The 18,070-nt window shown below is 44.8% G+C and overlaps 1 protein-coding gene across 1 annotated transcript; it reads right to left on the bottom strand.

The window, feature by feature from the left end:
* Positions 1-3,809: 3,809 nt before the first annotated feature.
* Positions 3,810-15,723, bottom strand: LOC125757429 (uncharacterized). Its single transcript, XM_049413019.1, has 4 exons — positions 15,595-15,723; positions 14,251-14,433; positions 9,975-11,004; positions 3,810-3,864 (listed from the first exon to the last, which is right to left on the bottom strand). The coding sequence occupies exons 2-4, from the start codon at positions 14,252-14,254 to the stop codon at positions 3,810-3,812; spliced, it is 1,089 nt and encodes a 362-aa protein (XP_049268976.1). The 5' UTR covers positions 14,255-14,433; positions 15,595-15,723.
* Positions 15,724-18,070: the final 2,347 nt, after the last annotated feature.

Here is an 18,070-nt window from a genome sequence, read left to right as displayed (position 1 = left end):
GATTTAAGGCCGTGCCGGTCCATCGATGAGAGGGGAGATCGGAGAAGGAGAACGACTCGAACGGAGTCGAACCAGCCGACGTGGTCGGGCTGGCAGTCATGTTGCCTGAGAGCTAAAATATGTACATAGTCTGTATATAAAATATTTTCCTTCTTCACCTTGCCCTTACTGACTACTCCGAGCACGATACACACTCGTGTTCGCACCGGCCACGCAACCCGAGTCCCAACAGCGGTTCCAGCGGTGGGATGCCAGAACCTCGTATCCTACGCCGCGCACCCGAGGGGCCCTACTCCAGTCGTAACAGCGCAGATACACGAGACAAGAGAGACTGACAGGACTTGGCGCTGGCAAACAACATGGGCGTTTATTTCGTATGTGCACAAATATATATATATATATATATATATATGAAATAAACGCTCATGTTGTTAGCCAGCGCCAGGTCCTGTCAGTCTCTCTTGTCTCGTGTATCTGCGCTGTTCCCTCCTATGAAGCCGAGCCAACAAGGTCCAGTTTACACCCTTTTAAAGTTTTATCTTAGGCTGTGTTCCAATTCTGGACAGCATCGTAGACAGTCTACGCTGACAGCTTAGAAGACAGCATCGAGGTCATGCTGTCCGACAAATGAAACGCGTCTAGAAGACGTCTACGTGACGTAGTGCCACCTCGCGTCGAGAAGAGAAAGCTAAGAAAAACAAACGTAAATGTTCTTTCTTTAGCCTCTTTCGTGTTCAAACCTATAAAAATATTAACGTAGCTTACATTGAGCGCCTGGAAAAGCGCCTACTGGTGTACAGACGACCATACCGGCGAGATCCGAGCTACGCGAGCATTGCGCTGAGCCGCCATCTTGTTTGGACAGCAAAGTAGCCTGCATCATTTTTGTCTTTCTCGAAGCTGTCTATTTTGCCGGCTACGTGAGAATTGGAATGGAACTTAAGATGGCCGCTGTCCACTTAGCTATCTATTTAGCCGTCTACGGTGAGTATTGGAACACACCCTTAGTGACCAGGATCGACGCCCGCAGGAAACGCGAGCCGTGGCTTCACGTGCCAATGCCAAGCGCCGTCTATATTTTCTTCGCGTGAGGTCGCGGGCTCATGTTTTGTTTGCCGCCCAAAGGAAGGCGCTGCAGCATCTTGAGACATTTGAGACAAACGCGGGCGCAAGAGTCCGAGAGTGGCTTGCGTTCTGCGCATGCGTCCTCGCGGCTCCCAAATTTCTTGGGTCCCCAATAGACCTTTTTCAAGCTATCCCAGAAGCCACTGCGAGCGCGCAGTGCAGTATGGGAAATGTGTGTACACCGGCGGAGGCGAGCTCGGTTAAGCAAGCGCCCGACGCAGTGACAGCTGTGTGATCGAAGCTACCGACACGAAAAAAAAAAATCCGAGTTTGGTGAATGCAGTCTGTCGACGTAGCCTGTTCATCCGCATCGTGAAACGTACGTATCATTTATATTTGCGCGTCCAAAATAGATATACGTGCACAAAACAGGCGCACGCGCACCGTGACTACTATGCTTTGCTCTCGAATATTTTCAGGGTCGCATCTTCAGAATAACTGATCAACTGCTTCGCGTGTGCTGCAGCAATGACATCTGTGAAAAAGAGGTGAGTGTTCATTTTGAAAAAACTAGAAAACTGGAGCTTCGTCCAGACTGTAAACAGCCGGCTGCGCCGCCCGGGGTAGCATGGCGATATGTTGCATTTAGAATCGGGTGACGCACTTGGGTGCTTCTTTCGTATGGTTCGGAGGTCAAACAGTTTTATTCAAGAGCAGATAATATGAGTTAATGTTGAACTTACAGCGACTGACGAACGTGCAAGATTTTGAGCTGCTAATGTACGTGCCGGCTGCAGTTATATCTACTCAGCGTGGCGTTTTAGAAAAACTGTACGACAGCAGTTATCGAAGAGCATCGACTAGCGAAATTACGGGAACCGCACTGATAGCCATAATGTTGCGTAGATTTCAAACGTTCAAACACGTGTCAACATGCCCAAAGCTAGCACACACTGACATGCAGTCCTGTACCTATATATTTTGGGCTCTATCCTATCCGAAACTTGTCATACCTAGGTTCTGTATTAAAGAGCAATTTCGGGAGCAGAATGACCTGAGCATCTAAAGCTTCGAATGTGCTGTAACTGGGCATTTTCTTAGTCACAGTGATCGGATTTGATATTTCTAGAAGGTTATTAATACTGACAAAAATAATATGATGCAGTCTGCACTATTATGAACTGACAGTGTGTTTAAAACTCATTGTGGGGGCTTGTGTGTTATTACGAGTGGGAAAAACAGTGCTTAAAAGCCGGGACAAGAAAGGACGCAACACCATGTAGCTGTGGTCTTGCGTCCTTCCTTGTCCCATATTTTAAGTGCTGTTTTCCACTCGTGGCCACAAACAAGTTATAACAGATGATATATTATGAACATTTTATTTGTGAAGTGCCCAAATTCATGTGCCAAGGAAAATAATCTGCCCGCTATGATTAGCATAGGCTTCCAAGACTTTTGTAATTATGCTTTTCTATTTTTATGAATGTCAGAAAGTTGAGCTGGTTAGTCAGCGTTTGTGTCATCTCGTTGTGTTCAGCTGTGTACGTATTTGTATACCCATCCTCTTTTCTGATGTATTATTTTTCATGCAACTGCCGCGTCGTGTACAACTTTGTTTTTACTATTCAAGTGGGCTCACTTATATTGCTACAAAAAATGGTGCAAAAATTTATTCATACAACCTAAAAGGCAAGAGACATATGATATATGAAAGCGCAGAAAATGAATCATAACCTCGTGTGTACATCAAAGCAATGCTTTTCTGATGATTGGAAATGTCATCAACTCTAACAAAAACACAGTGATATAGTTGAGCGAGGGCTGAGCAATGTTTTATTTTAGAGCACAACACACAGGTTACAAAACGAAACATTCCAGGACTAGTTTATTGCAACATTTCTGTCACTGCATTCTTGAATAAGAGGAATGCAAGCAAGCAAAAAGAATCAGTGGTGCATTTGAGACTGTTCTGTGTAGATTAAAATAGACAACTCAACTACGTTGTACCAGGACCAAGCGTGCCTATGACATATTGTTCCAGGTGTTGAAGTAACAGTTTTACATCTACCATGTTTTTATTTGTTACATTGATTTGCTATGTTTGTGCTGTTCATTGCAGGCCGGTGCTCACTCCACAACAAGAACTTCAGGTTCCAAGAGGCCCATGGACCAAGCAACTCAAAGATTTTCCTGCAGAATTTTGTGAAGAAAGCATCAAGCAGCATGAAAGAGCCCATGGCGCCGAGAAGCACTGCGCTGCTGGATATCGCATGTTCAAAGCCGACAAGGTTGGATCTGTGCTTTTGCACTATGACAAGGACAGTACATTTGTTAAAGCAAGTGTCCAAGCATCCTTTTCACTAGCCAAGATATACGAGACTAGCTGCATACTCTCCTCAGGCGGCAAAGTTGAAAGCGGCAGGTGCACATGTGCGGCTGGCGCAGGTGGCGTGTGCAAGCATGTCGCTGCTTTACTGTGGTACTTGCTAGATGTTCAACGCATGGGCCACCTATTTGTACCAGATAGTGTATCGTGCACATCGAAACCAAAAGCATGGGGGTGTCGGAGCACAAAGCGTAAACTTGGGGTGACCAGCTTTTCAGATCTGCAATTTACTAGGCACCAGCCAGGTAAAGTGCCTCGACAACAAGAATGCTCAGCTGAAAAGCTGAACGTTCCGATGAAAGTGTCTGCCCTGAAGAAATTATGTACAGGTTTCCAAGAATCCGGGCTCTCTCCCATGTTAGTTGCGGTGATTGAGGAGGCCGGATATGAACCGAATAAACTTGACCAGCCAGCTGAAAGTGTGCCCACACCACAACAACAAATAAGGCTGCCATTGTGTGTAGCAGACTATCAAACACAAGAGGACATGAGTGCTTGTGCTCTGTCACTTGAAGAAGCTCACGCCCTAGAAGAAATGACAAGGGGCCAGAGTAGTGTCCCTCTCTGGCATGAAGAAAGAAAGAAACGAATAACTGCGTCTCGCTTTAGAGACGTTGTAACAAGAAAAGCCCCTGTGACTGAAAAATTTGTTGCCTCTATCAGAGGCTCAAGATCAGCTCCTGCTACTAAATTCATGAAGGCAGGCCTGGAAAATGAAGCGAGTGCCATCAACAAGTATAAAGACCTGCAAAATGTAGAAGTTTTCCCCGTAGGTTTGTGTGTAAACCCCAGTGTACCTTTCCTTGGTGCCTCCCCAGACGGCCTCGTTCTCGACAAAACCATAGGCGAGCATGGTCTTGTAGAAATCAAGACACTTGCCAAAGCAATGGAAGAGGGCCTTTCATTGGAGGAGGCAATTAACCAAAAAAAAGCGCCCTTTTTAAAAGCGGGTAAGCTCAACCACCGACACAAGTACTACAATCAAATTCAAGGACAGCTTGGTGTTACGGGACTAAAGTGGTGTGACCTAGCTGTGGACTGTGGTAGGGACCTGTACGTTGAGCGAATTCCATTTAACGCTGAGGTTTGGAAAGGCATGCTTCCTGCACTGGAGCAATTTTACTGTCTGCATATGCAACCCAATGAAAACGGCTCTGAAGCACACTGATATGCTTAAGGGTGCACTGTGAGAATGGACGTATTGGTGATTCCCAAAGCGCTTACATACTGTGCCGTGTTCACCCTAAAAGCCCCTTCACACCTGAGACTTGCACCGGTCGCGCGACCATTCACGACTAGCGACTGAAAAGCGACCAATGTTCACACCTGCGTGCGACTTATACCCGTTGCCACACAAACTTCACATCTGCTCGCATATGGCTCACATTGCCATTGCCTCGTAAAATAGGCTTACCTCCTGTTCCTGCGCATGTGATTGGTTCAGAAGTTTGCGACTGCAGTCGCACAACTGAAAAATCGAGCAGTGAGTGACTGAGCCAAAGCAGTCGCTTTACGACTAACTTGGTCGTGCGAATGGTGCTAGTCAGAGGTGTGAACGAATGAACTAACCTTAAAGGGACCGACAGCTGGCCAGAAAGTGTCATTAGATCCTGGTAGAAATGAAAAGACCGTGAAATATAACGACACATTCCTACATCCTTTTCGCGTTGCGAGTAGGATTTATACTTTTAAATCGTGTTTAACAGTAACAAAAAACCGGCATGTCGTGCAGCCTAGCGGGAGAGCCTTGAAGCTCGATTATGGAGTCTATCACTTTGCTGTACGTAGTCACATAGTTTGATGCTGTCATGCGTGCCATAATTCATCCTGAAAATTAGAGTATGTATATTGTTATCCATCCCCTCTCTATTTTGTACTGCTTATGAGGCAAAAGGAGTTACACGGTGGGAAGCGAGGCGCTACCTCCACGGCAGCCAGAGGACCGTGTTGACCTGCGGCACATGCACCTGCACATGCGCACGCATGTGCAGTAAACCACTATGCTCGAACGCATATTGCTCTCGTGCTCACTGTTTGCAGCATGTGTTTTCATGTGTGTATAGGACTTCATATTTGCCGCATATAGACAAATTCTGATTACAAGTGTATCGCGGCATTTTTCACGTTACCATTCCGTGACTAGACACTCTGACCAGCAAGCTTTCCTTTGCGCCAAAGAAAATAGGCCCCATAAAATTGGTTGTCGGTCTCTTTAAAAAAGCCTTCACATAAGTTAGCTGTTCAGAATACACATCTTATTTTAAAAGGCATCTGTGATATATATAGGTGTTCAGCGCTTTCTTTCTTCAAGGGTGTTAAAAATGAACTTTTGCAAGCATAGCCACTTTTACAATGAGTAGAACAGCAGCAAAAGGCTGCCCCTTGTTGCATGGTATGTACAAAGCATCCTGTATAGATAACAGTGTGTGTGTCCTGTGTTATGCCAACCAGGCCTGCAGCCAAAAATTTTCCTCAAGGAAGGGGGCACTTTTCAATATTTATGTTCTATAAAACACCCCCTCTATCAGAATTTCAATCAAGGTGGAGCCGGGCCTTGTGTAATTATATGTTGTGAGTAGGCAACAGCACTGCCAGAAAAGAACTATTGGAATTTCTAGTCATTTGCTACTATTCAAGGCACAATGAGAATGTGCTTTGGATACAGTCTGTATGCAAGGCTTTTATTAAGGGTGTGCGAATAGTGAAATTCCATCTCGAATCGAATCGAATAGTGGCCAAAAATATCGAATATCAAATATCGAATAGTACGTATATTTTCACGAAGCGGTACCGCCAAAGTCAGGGACGCTACAGCTTGGTAGCAGCTTTATTACTCGCTTGTTCAGAAGGGTATTTTTCTTCTGCCTTCATGGGCGCGCACTGCGCAGGCATGTTGATAGAAGAGGCGTCACTCCAGTTAGCAGGGGCTCTTGTGACCTTCTAACGGCTAAAAGAAGGAGGTACGGTAGCTAGTTCTACCCCCCCCCCCTATTGGTCGCGGAATACGGATTCAATTTCGCGTCATGTATGGTCGCGCGATTGTGCTTTATCTCCATGGGTACCCGCGTCGCCCAAAAATCTTCGGCCGCCCGTTCACAGCAGCGTTTTAACTACGTGCCGGAACGATGGGAGTTTTTTAAAGAGTGGTGCAGTGCGGCAGTGACGACTGCACAGCGTGAACAAATTTTAATATGTGAATCCAATCACCGAGGGTTTCACGAGCCGAAGTCAGGATGTTTTACGGCGCCTGCTGCATACGCGACCGAACTATCGCAAAAAAAAGTCCGTGTCTTCGCTTCAGAGGCGAAGTTGTAAAGTGCTTGTCAGTTTTCTCACGTTTTTTTTTTTACTTGTGAAAATTACATAATCGCCTTTAAAATAAACATGCACTCACTTTTGTACCAGGATATCTGTGAAAATTTTAACGAAAGGCCTACTGTACCGATGTTAGTGTTAGTTTTAGCAATCCCAACCTAGCTAAGTAACACCATTGACCTTTGTCGCGTTTTAGATATTCGTCCTGTCGAATTATTCGAAACTTCAAATACTAGCTATTCGAAAGTCAAATGGAATTATTCGGTTAGGTATTATTCGATTCGAATTCGAAACTCGAATATTCGCACACTCCTACTTTTTATCACTGCTGATCATCCCTTGTGCACGTTCTTGAATGTCGAAAAGTGCTAAGAGGGGTGTTGAATGTGTACCTGTACAAAATGTTATGCTGCATATTTATGAAGTGCAATAAATTGGTTTTACCAACAAGTTGGTCTTTGATTGAATCAAACAGTGCACATCAAAATGCTTTACTGAAAGACATTCATAATGATTTTCTGGCTGTGTATTCAACAAATAATCAGCCATATAGACAGCATGGGACACATGCTAAACATGAAAATCGTAACTTTGTAAACATGTACTGTGTAATCCATCAATCCATTTCGCGGAATCAACCATCGACAAGGCCATATGTGAACGAACAACTGTGATTTTTTTGTTACGACAACAACACATCTTTTTTAACAGGTCACAAATGTGAAATACTAGTACAGAAAACAGCAAGATGGGAAGCTCGGCTAGTTGAAATTGATGAGCAAGGCAGCTTCAGGCAAGATATTCTTCGATGAATCACAGGTAATTGAGAAATGTGGCGAGTATAACAAACCCCTTTATTTAACTTTCATAGACTATGAAAAGTCCTTCAACTTGGCTGAGATACCAGCAGTCCTGATAGCACAGAGTTAGAAAGGAGCACCTGTAACATGTATAAATATGCAAGCCGACATCTAGACTCTACAGCTACCTTGCTTCTTCACAAAAGGCAGAATAAGATGGCAATAGAAAGAGGGGTTAGGAATAAAACCTGACGAATATCTTGGCTATCTGCGATTTGGGGACGACATAGCATTATTACGCAACAATGGGAATAAATCCTCCTCCCCCCAAAAATTCAGAACTGAAACCAAGAAAGCATATAAGCAGGGCCAAAAATAAATAGGCTGAACACAAACATAATGCCCAATAGCCTAGAAAGAGAGAGGGGTTATGATTAGAAAAAAAGTCTCCACAATAATATGCATACCTAGGTCAATTACTAATAGGGGAGCTTGCTTAGGAAAAGGAAATTCACTGAAGAATAACGGGCTGGATTGCATACGGCAAGCACTCGTGACTAATGAGCGGCAACATGCCACTATCCTTAAAAAGTGAAAGCATACAATAACTCGATACTGCAATTTCTAACATATGGGTGCTGAAACAGAGAACATAACAAAGAAACTACAGAAAAAGTTAAGCATCATGCAGCATGCAATGGAACAAAAAATGGTGAAAGCAACATTGAGAGAGCGGAAAACAGCCAAATGGATCATGGAACAGACACAAGTAGCGGATATTCTAGTTGACTTCAAGCTCAATAAATGGTCCTGGGCTGGTCACTTAATGTGTAGGACAGAGAACACGTGGACGATTAAGCAACAGCATCGTTACCAAGGGAGGGGAAATGCACTCGATGAAGACAGCAAGTTATATGGCGTGATGAAAGGAGGTACGCAGGGATAAAATGGAATCGGCTTGTACAAGATATAGGGCGCATTGAGATCATTGGGAGAGGCCTTAGTCCAGGACTGGAACTAAATAGGGCAAGGATGATCATGAGAAAATTACAGCAACACTTATAGGAAGCGGACAGGTCGAGCACAGCCTAAAAATTGAAGTCTAGGAAAAAAAAAACGTGAAGAAAGATGCCAAATTATGCGCACAAAGGCACTGCACGTTATCAAAAATAATGTGGGATCCTCCTCTGCAGTGTCCTTCGTATCCCATGAGCAGAATGACACGAGTGCTATGAGAATGTTGACAGAATTTTTCAATGCTTCCTCTTCTATGATCATCGATCAACCAAAGGTTCGTTCATGAAATTGTACACGTAGGCACACGCCTTCCACACAGAGTTCAGCTTCCGTGACATTGTGATTGGGTATACCTGTTTAAAGGGCCCCTCACCAGGTGACCTAACGAATTTTAGTTACACATTGCAAGTTGTTGCGAGCCCAATAAAGAGCATTATGCCACAAGAATTTTTCTAATCGGTCGGTTAGAAGCTGAGAAAAACAATAATTTGTAGCGGCGCGAAACCATGATGCGAGGAGGCGAGCTGCAAACCCTCGCCGCTCGCCCCGCGTAGCCTTCGCAAGCCAAATCCCTTCCCTGCCCTCTTCGGCACACGAGCGGAAGGATCACATAACGCATACGCATGAACACGTCATGCGCACAGAATGTCACGAGCGCATGACGCGCCCGAACCAGCCCGAGCCCCCGAGACGCGAGCGGTGTTGTGGCGGCGTTCTTTGCGCTTCATCTCTGCAAGTTATGCCGAATGCGCCCTCGCCGACCACTTGGCTTTCAACCTATTACTGAGCACGAAAGCTGCAACATTTGTACGAACGCGAGACTAGCGGTGTGCCGCATGAACATCTAGTTAGACGCGGGAGGATAAATGAGCCTAATGAGCGCTGGAACGCGGTGGAAGATTAGTTTCGTTGTAAAGGGTGGCGTCTGCACGATGCGCAAAGCGCGAGAACACGAACGCGTGCGAAACGGAGGTAGATTAGTCTCGAATCTCGCTGCGATTCGCAGTAAAAATTAAAAAAGAAAACGCACACATTCCGTTTGTGTGTTTTATTATTGCTCTCAAGTTTTATTCATCCACTCAAGCAACAAATTACAAAAACTACGCGTCGTGTCAAATAATTATCGCAGTGTCACGTGCTACTGTTGGCGACGTCAGAGCACACTCGTCTACGTAGAGGAGCGACGTCACAGCACTACTATCTACGTAGGGCCATTCTCTCATGCACGTCATCCCCTCATTCTCTGGGCGCGTGGACGCGAGAAGAAGGGCAAGCAGCGTTCAGCTTGAAATTTGACCCATTTACGCGGCGCGTAGCGTTGCAAATTTTGGCAGACGTAATGGTGAACGCCTAGTGCATGGATTGCGCTGGTCAGCTCAAAATTGTCAAACCTGGTGAGGGGCCCTTTAAGAACTTTGAAAGTCTTCAGTTGGCCAATCACACGTTCAACATGAATCCTGACTTTAGCAATTTTTCTCGTCTCTTGTTCATCCTGTAATGACAGCTGGGATTTTCCTTTCATAAACGGCGGAATATTTAGTGACACGCCAAGCTCAGTAAGATCATCTTCAATCAAAAATCCTCTATCAGCCATTACTGAGTCGCCTTGCTCCAGCTTTTTGTACAGACCACTGCACCGTGTTATCTCTTTATCAGAAAGCCTTCCTGGAGCAAGGTCAGCAACAAAAGTCACCATGCCGTTTGGAGATATACCAACAAGTCCTTTTGCTGTATTCTGACCTTTGTACGCTGAATAAGTGGCACTCTGCACAGTGTAATCACTAGGGGTTTCTATGAATATTTCTGTGCAGTCTAAGATAACTCTTGTAGTTGGATAGGTATCTTTAAACACCTGAGGCATGAATCTTTTGACGATTTCACGACTGGGCCAGTGAGGCACCCGTCCGAGGTAAGCCGCTAGAAATTCAGTCCAAAATGAAAAGATGCGGCTTACACTGGTCAAACTCGTGCCAAACCTGTACGCAAGATCTTGATCAGGAAGGTTCAATCTGAACCTCATGAGCACGAGTGTCACTTGGTCCATCATGTGCATTACACATGGAATACCTTGACCCGTTACATCTTGATAAGCTGATAACCCATCTTCTACAAACTTAATGAACAGCATGTATCTCTGCGCAGATTGAAAGCCTGTGTAGAATCTCAACATTTTGGCATCAGCTAACATTTCCTGCGACTTTGTTGTGTCAGGTAGCTGAGGTGCCCGAAGTCTTTCAGCTTGCATGTGAGCAAGCTTTCTCTCCAAGTGCTTTTCTCTGTCCTGGAGGTCTGTGTTACGTGCTGCAAGTTCTTGAACTTCCCTGTGAAGTTGGTTCGTTGACTCCAGCAGCGAAGCAGCAAGTAGCTTCTGCTCAGAGACTGCTTTACGGGGGCTTGTTTGGGCAACACTGTAAGGGTGATCTGTAAATTCAGAGCATTAAGGATGCAAATTAGTTGTATTTCAAAGCTTAACCAGAGACCTACAAACACAACACTGAAGCGACTTAACTGCTTACTGACTGCGTACTAAGCATTGGCAGGTAAGGAATTATCCACACACAGTATTCTCATTTGTTTTCGACACGAAAAGTGACACGAGTGAGGATACAAAAAAAACTCAACTGTACTTGGAAAAACACCATAAGATGTTGCTACCAGTTCCACTTCTGTAAAGTTATTTTCCAGGGGCTTTACGCTGCTGCTGCTGGTGCCGTCAACGGCTCCGGAGACTGGGTGTCAGCAAATGTTAGGAAGTCTACCGACAAACTAAATCATTCTAAAAAGACAGGGCGTGCAAACATGGACACAAGAAAGAAGTCGGGACACCACAAACGCCGACTAACAACTGAAGAGACGCACAACGGCGGAAATGAAAGAAGGCCCGAAAACTTATCTGCGCATGCCCATGCAATATGTGTACCTATCAATCCGGCACGCGTGGGGGTACGTGAAAGATAATTGTTAAAACATTTGATTTCATCTTTATGCAAGTTAATCGACGGTTGGCTCACGCATGCGCTACCACTGTTCTCGATATGCCATGCCTCAATCATCAGGCGCGTTTCTTCATTCCTATGCCAGTACAAAACTGCGCATTCATCAAATTTTGGCGTACACTTGCACTCTCAACAAGGTAAAGATAGATTAGAAGGTGAGCCACCGGCTGGCGATCCCTTATGTTCCAATAATCTCTGGTTAATGCAGTGGCCCGTCTGTCCTACGTAGAAGCGGCCCAGCTGCAAGGGATCTTATACACCACACTTGCACGGCAATCAGTGAATTTGTTGGTGTGTTTTATGAAACAAATATCGCTCCGCTTCTTGTCTTTTACTCGCTCATTCTTCCTCCACACAGTGGCACAAATCTTACCTAGCTTATTGGCAGCCGTAAAAACAACATTAACGCCGCATCTACTTCCTACTTTTTTTTTTAGCCTGTGAGGTACGCAATGAATGTACAGTATACCTACGACATGTTTCTTCCTACCCCCACACGTGCTGGATTGATGGGTTCGTCTATTGCAGGGGCATGCGCAGATAAGTTTTCGTGCCTTCTTTCTTTTCTGCCATTGTGCATCTCTTCAGTTGTTAGTCGGCGTTTGTGGTGTGCTGACTTCTTTCTTGTGTCCGTGTTCGCACGTCCTGTCTATTTAGAATGAATACTTACCAACTAGCTCAGCTCTCTGTTATTCTAAGACAAACTAAAGCTCTCTACTGTTGATGTCGTACTGCATAGTGGACAGATAACTACTTCGGAACTCCCGACATATGTGCGTGGGATTGGTATGCCTTTAGAATGCAGTGTTGCCCAATCTAAATATGAGTCTGTAAAACCTACATCACACAACTCACATGTTACACATACACAATGTTAGAGAGCGCTAATGTTGTGATTTCACTGTTTCCTTCACTTTTCAACCCGCTACGTTACTAATGATTAGAGCAAAAATGTTTCAGCACACCTAATGCTGCGGCTGCTCCGAGCCTCATGAAAATCGTTGCCTGAGTTGGACGATAATTACAAGAACATAATCGCAGCCACCGACGAGATTCGCAAAGTGAATCAAGCGTTTCTGACATATTTTTACACTCCTCCCGGCTCTTTCATCAATCGCCGCAATAAATAAGCAATGGAGTATGATGATAGAGGAAACAAGCATTAGCAGTGCTCAACACAGCTGATGAAACAGCAGCGCTGACAACATGGCAGCAGCTAGCCAGTGAAGTCACTGGTGTTCGCGGTCACCTAATGGTATTTCTTAACAAGTAGGCCGACCACATCACCGGACCCCCAAGAGCTCTTCGAAATCACCTTCTGTCGCAACATTTGAGCTTATAATTAAACATTCGTCTCGTTCTGGGAAAAATGTGTTTTGCTGCTGCTATTAACGAGTCAGTAGCCACTCATTAGGAACAAGGAATGGAAGTTCACAATATTTCTGTCACCACTCCTTTAAAGGGCAACTCCGGTGCATTTTCGACATTGCATTGGCATTGAGATAATGCAATTTTCAAGTAGTATTAACAGTCCTGTAACAGCGAGAGGGGTTTGTTTTGCTGAGAGACTAGTCAATAATTTTAAATGAGCAGTACACGGTAAGTTGAAATCGAAACCGAAATAGGGAGCTGCTCCGTGCTGGGCATGCGATGACGTCACGAAATACGCTACACGCCGCCGCAGCTGGCCAAGGAGTAAACATAGCCCACATGCTCCTTCTATCGCGCGAAAAGCAAGCCGGTGATGTCATCCGACGCGAAATCTAGCTGTGCCAGCCCGTCTGAACTTACCAGTGAATATAGTTCAGCGATAATTGCAGCTACTATCTTAGCGCGGAAGCATCGCCTTTTGATTTCGACCCACCGGCACTTGAAGTAGCTGACGTGCCCTGCATTGATCTCCTTGTTGCTCAATATTGTGCGTGCTTACTGCAAAGACGGATGTCATAGACGACTAACACGCTATGCAGCTAACAAAACCGAACAACTGTGCTTGCGTCGCTGCCTCATAGAAGAAAACGCGCACTGCAACCGTCTGCTGGGCAAGGCGGGGGTGGAGAAGAGTAGGCACGTTACGTCACATATACAGGGTGGCCCGCGTTAACAGGCGTGATTCCGGAATTGGCTACCAATTTTTAAAATGCCTTTTCTAAAAAAAAAACTAAATGACTTAAGGTTGTATAATTTGGCACATATCAAGGTACCGAAGAGAACATATCTTGAAAGTTTAATTGAAATCGGTGAGTATCGAAAAATCACCGGAGTTCCTGTTAAGACTTACTTACAGAGCTCTATTTTGCATTCGAGCAGTACAGATTAGCAGGATGAAAGACTTGTGTAACAACTGCCTGTCATATGATCCTTTCTAAGATTGTTATGCATGTGATAGTTGCAGGCAAAGCTTTGATCACTTTGCTATGCCGTGTATTTTTTTGTTCGTTTTCTCTTGTGGTTAACATTGTAGCTTCAAGAAGAAACTAGCTCAAGGGCTCTGATCTATGTACATTGTAATGAAAAAAATTGTTTTCCTCGACAACTATTGCACCACATTTGATGTATGTTGCATCTAAAAGTAACTGAAATTCTAGTGACTGAAGAAAGCAATTTTTATTTACGCTGTCAATTTTTGCAGTGAAATTGTTAAAAATTGCAAAACTCCAGAACAATTTACCCATATGCTGAGTCTTTGAGGGGCACTGCTCTTCAGTGGCAACTTGTTCAGACAACAAGGCTGGGGCACCCAAGGTCACCACGCTGGCCACATCCAGTTCAGGCAGGAATACCAGCTCCTCTGTTGGCTGTTCTCCACAAGGTGGTGTGGGCTCATGTTGCTGTTTCTGTCTTTTTGCAGAACCTATGAATATGCAGAACAGCTGTGGCTGTACTCTTGAGACATGGTGCACTTTTCAGTAATAAGGCAACCTACACAGCCTTCATAAAAGAACGCACTGTACTCGCGGACAACTTTTCTTGGCAATGAAGCGAAGGCTACAGAGGAAAATCGTGTATCCTATCGCCAATCAATATAGTCAGTAGTTTCAAGTAAGATACAAAAACTACTCCTTTATTTTCTACATGCAGCTCTTTGAGACAGGATGCAACACACACCAGTGAAATATTTCTATTTCACTTCATACGCTGTCACACTGCGTTTTTGGATGTGTGAGGAAGTCCCGCCTATTACGTGTACCTCAAACACTAAGCGGTGTCTGCGTCGGAATGCAACGCTGATTTCTCGAAGACATCACTTTCCACAGTGGCACGAGACGCGTGCTGAACCGAACCTTGCATAAAAGTACATGTGCAGAAGCTCTATCCCCATAGCTTTCCCTTTATTGCCAAAAAAGTTGTCCGCGAGTAGACATGCATACTTGCCCCAAAATCTATCTACTAAATTAAAAATTTCTTTGCATGCAAAGTAATTCATTTTACTTGATTTTGTTCAAGAAACACGAATTTTACAACCCTCTCATATTGCAACAAACAGGCCCTTACATTCTAAATTCATGCTTGAATGGCACCCACTCTAGAAGTTCACAACTATCAGAACCATACCAGCTGGAAGTATATAACTTGACCAAACAAGAATACTAAACTGAGTGCTGCTGCTATGCTGTCCCATAAGCCTTAACACAAGCACCAGGACTTTTGAACAAAATCATTATATATATCACAGCCAATAGCACAGTAGTTCAGTTATCATGTCTCTGTTTAGGCTGATCTTAGACACCACTTCCCGATGAGTCTTACACACGTTTATGTGTTTATGTACAGCTACACTCCCCGTCATGTCTATGGAGCTAATTTTGCAATGGTCAACACAAGGTATTGCGGGCATGGGCAGTTCGCTAGGCCATTCATATTCATGATATATTTAAGCAATCTCGCAGACATGCTGCTGGCCTGGCATGCATGCTTACGAATGCATGTTCTTGTTGGTGGTAAAAAGGGTGGCATGGACCAGCTCAGTGAAAGGTAAAAAATGCCTTGAATTTTGTAACCTTGCACAACTTACGATGAGTTTCTTTTGTCCAGGGTGGGTATGTTTTTGATGGGAAAAACCTTGGAAGAACATCCTCGTAGGCCCTTTGGCCTGTAACATTAAAATGGACCCCACATACTCTGTTGCTCGGTTTTGGTTGCCAAAGAGCATATTTCCCTCCAGGCCCTTTCCTATTTATTCGTTTGAGCCATATTTTCCTCAGGGTGAGGTCACTTGGAAACACGTGCCACGACAAGCCTTTGTCTTTTATGCTGTTGTTGTTGCACCCCGGCACACAGCATGTTTGCCCAGTTCTTCCTCTAGCTGGCGCCATCCTAAATGAAGGAACACACACGTAGAAGTGAAAATGCATGTACTTAGCAGATGATGACATATATTAGGATGTGCCACTGTGAAACCTCACGATGCTAATAACAACCAGAGGCTGCATTTTATGGGGCCTATGTGTGGCTTCTTCCCTTACATGACAGCTGTGATCGTAATGTCAACAATCACAAAACTCGACAAATAAACACATAAACTAACATTCACACACTCAGTCTCAATACTGCAATAAAAATGTTCACGCAACAGGATAGTTCACATAGCATAACATTTTACAAAAACGAAATCTCCACATATAAAAGTTCGCTTAGATGTTCACACAGCAGATCGTTAGGCACTCGCAAATCGTCTCTTCATCGTGCGGCAGTTAAGATTACTTCCCTCTCATCTGCTCCTATTTTCGCCCTTCGGCGTTGGCTCGTGCCTTCGCGATCACAGATGAAGAGGACTAGAAAACAAATCACTACAAAATACGGGCGCACGTACGCTAGCGATTGCACCCGTCACTTTAGGATGATACGGATCCGGACATTTCACGCTAATCACCGTAGTTGTAGTTTAGCTGCATAATCTAGAGCTCATTTTGCAATGTTCAACACACGCTCCGGGGAAAGGCTGTATACCAGATAGTGCATTCTTGAAAATGCTTTTTACTTACATGCCATGTTTGGTTAATCGACAACCGACACTACGGATCGCTCATACGACAGCGTTCTCGTCGCACGAAACACGCACGTTCCAAATTTGTGAGAGCATGCACGCAGGAACACCCTCGCTTGTTTAATCACACGCACCTGTAGTCGAGTCGCGAGATATTACTAGAATATTAGAATACTGCCAACACGCCGCGCCAACATGTCTCCTCGTTTACGTGCGAAGCGACTACCTCCCAACAACGCCTACAATGCTGAGGAAAAATGCACTGATTGATGGCCCCCTCTTACCTCTGAGTGTTCCAGACGACGCTGACACATAAGCTGGTACGATGTCTTCACCAGAAAAGGCGCTGCAGAAAATCTTTTCGATTCGGTAGCTGCCGATCAGCGAAAGACGCGCTGGGAAAGGCTACGCTTGACTCTGCTGGGCGGCTGGATGTACACACATTTCCCATAAGCGCTTGCGCGCCCACGCGTGGCGCTGCGGTGCTTGAAAAAGGTCTATTGTGATAGCTTCAGTGTTTCGCCGGAGCTGTCATGTGCGTCTTCGACTTGTACTTTGACATACAGGTCGTGGTCGACCGTGCTCGCGCGATTATTGCTTGAGGGGGAGTTTTGTACGTCGTGTGCTTTCACCTCAATGTTTGCGTTGAAGCTATAGACCACACGAAGTCACTTTGCTCGCTGCATCGGTCGCTTTTTCGAAAGAAGTGATCTGCTAGGTAGAAGAGCCAAAGTAGGGGTTCGTTGAAGTAACAACTGTGACAGTTCGCGCTGATCTAATGTATACCTGTGCGTTCTTTTCGTGCGTCCTTCTTTGTGTTTGAGCAGCGCGCTACAAGCGTCGAGCTGTGATGGTTCTTAGTTCGCACTCGCCTTGTGTGCTTTATTTTCCTGCGTCCCTTGTGCTTGAGGAGCGCGCAGAAAGTTTCTAGCTGCTTGGCGTTCTTCCGGTGACATTCCAATTTCTTACTATCAGGGGCTTAGGCAGAAATTTTTTTCGAGGGGGGGGGGGGGAGGTGTTCAACCATGCTTTATGTATGTTCGTGCGTGGGTTTGTATGTGTGTGTGTATATATACGCAAGCAAAATTGAAAATTTTCATGAAGAGTTTGAACCCCCGAACCCTCCCCCTCCTAGGCTACGGCCCTTTTTGCTATCGCAATCATTGCTTCACCTTTGCGACGAATCTGTAACTTTTTACGCAAAAGCGGAACATGACTGTTAAAGAGATCATTAATTCCGCAGTCCAATCATAAGCCATTGAAAAACGACGAAATAAGCGCATTGCTATCCTCTCTTTGTTGCAATAAAATTTCGAGTACCATGGAATAAATTTTTGTAGTTTTGACGTACCTACAGGTAGTCCGTCGTAACTTGTGCCTTAAGGGAATAATTACCGGCTGGTCTTGGTTTTCGCACCGCTATCTGGGGTGATATTATTGCAGCTTGCATTCTATTGCATTTCACAAACGTTGGTTTTCTTCCGTAACTATCACTACTGACGCT

Source organism: Rhipicephalus sanguineus, chromosome 2 (assembly GCF_013339695.2).
Source record: "Rhipicephalus sanguineus isolate Rsan-2018 chromosome 2, BIME_Rsan_1.4, whole genome shotgun sequence".
NCBI lineage: Eukaryota > Metazoa > Arthropoda > Arachnida > Ixodida > Ixodidae > Rhipicephalus > Rhipicephalus sanguineus.
The sequence above is the reverse complement of the archived record's forward strand: the minus strand, read 5'-3'. Positions and strand labels throughout refer to the sequence as shown.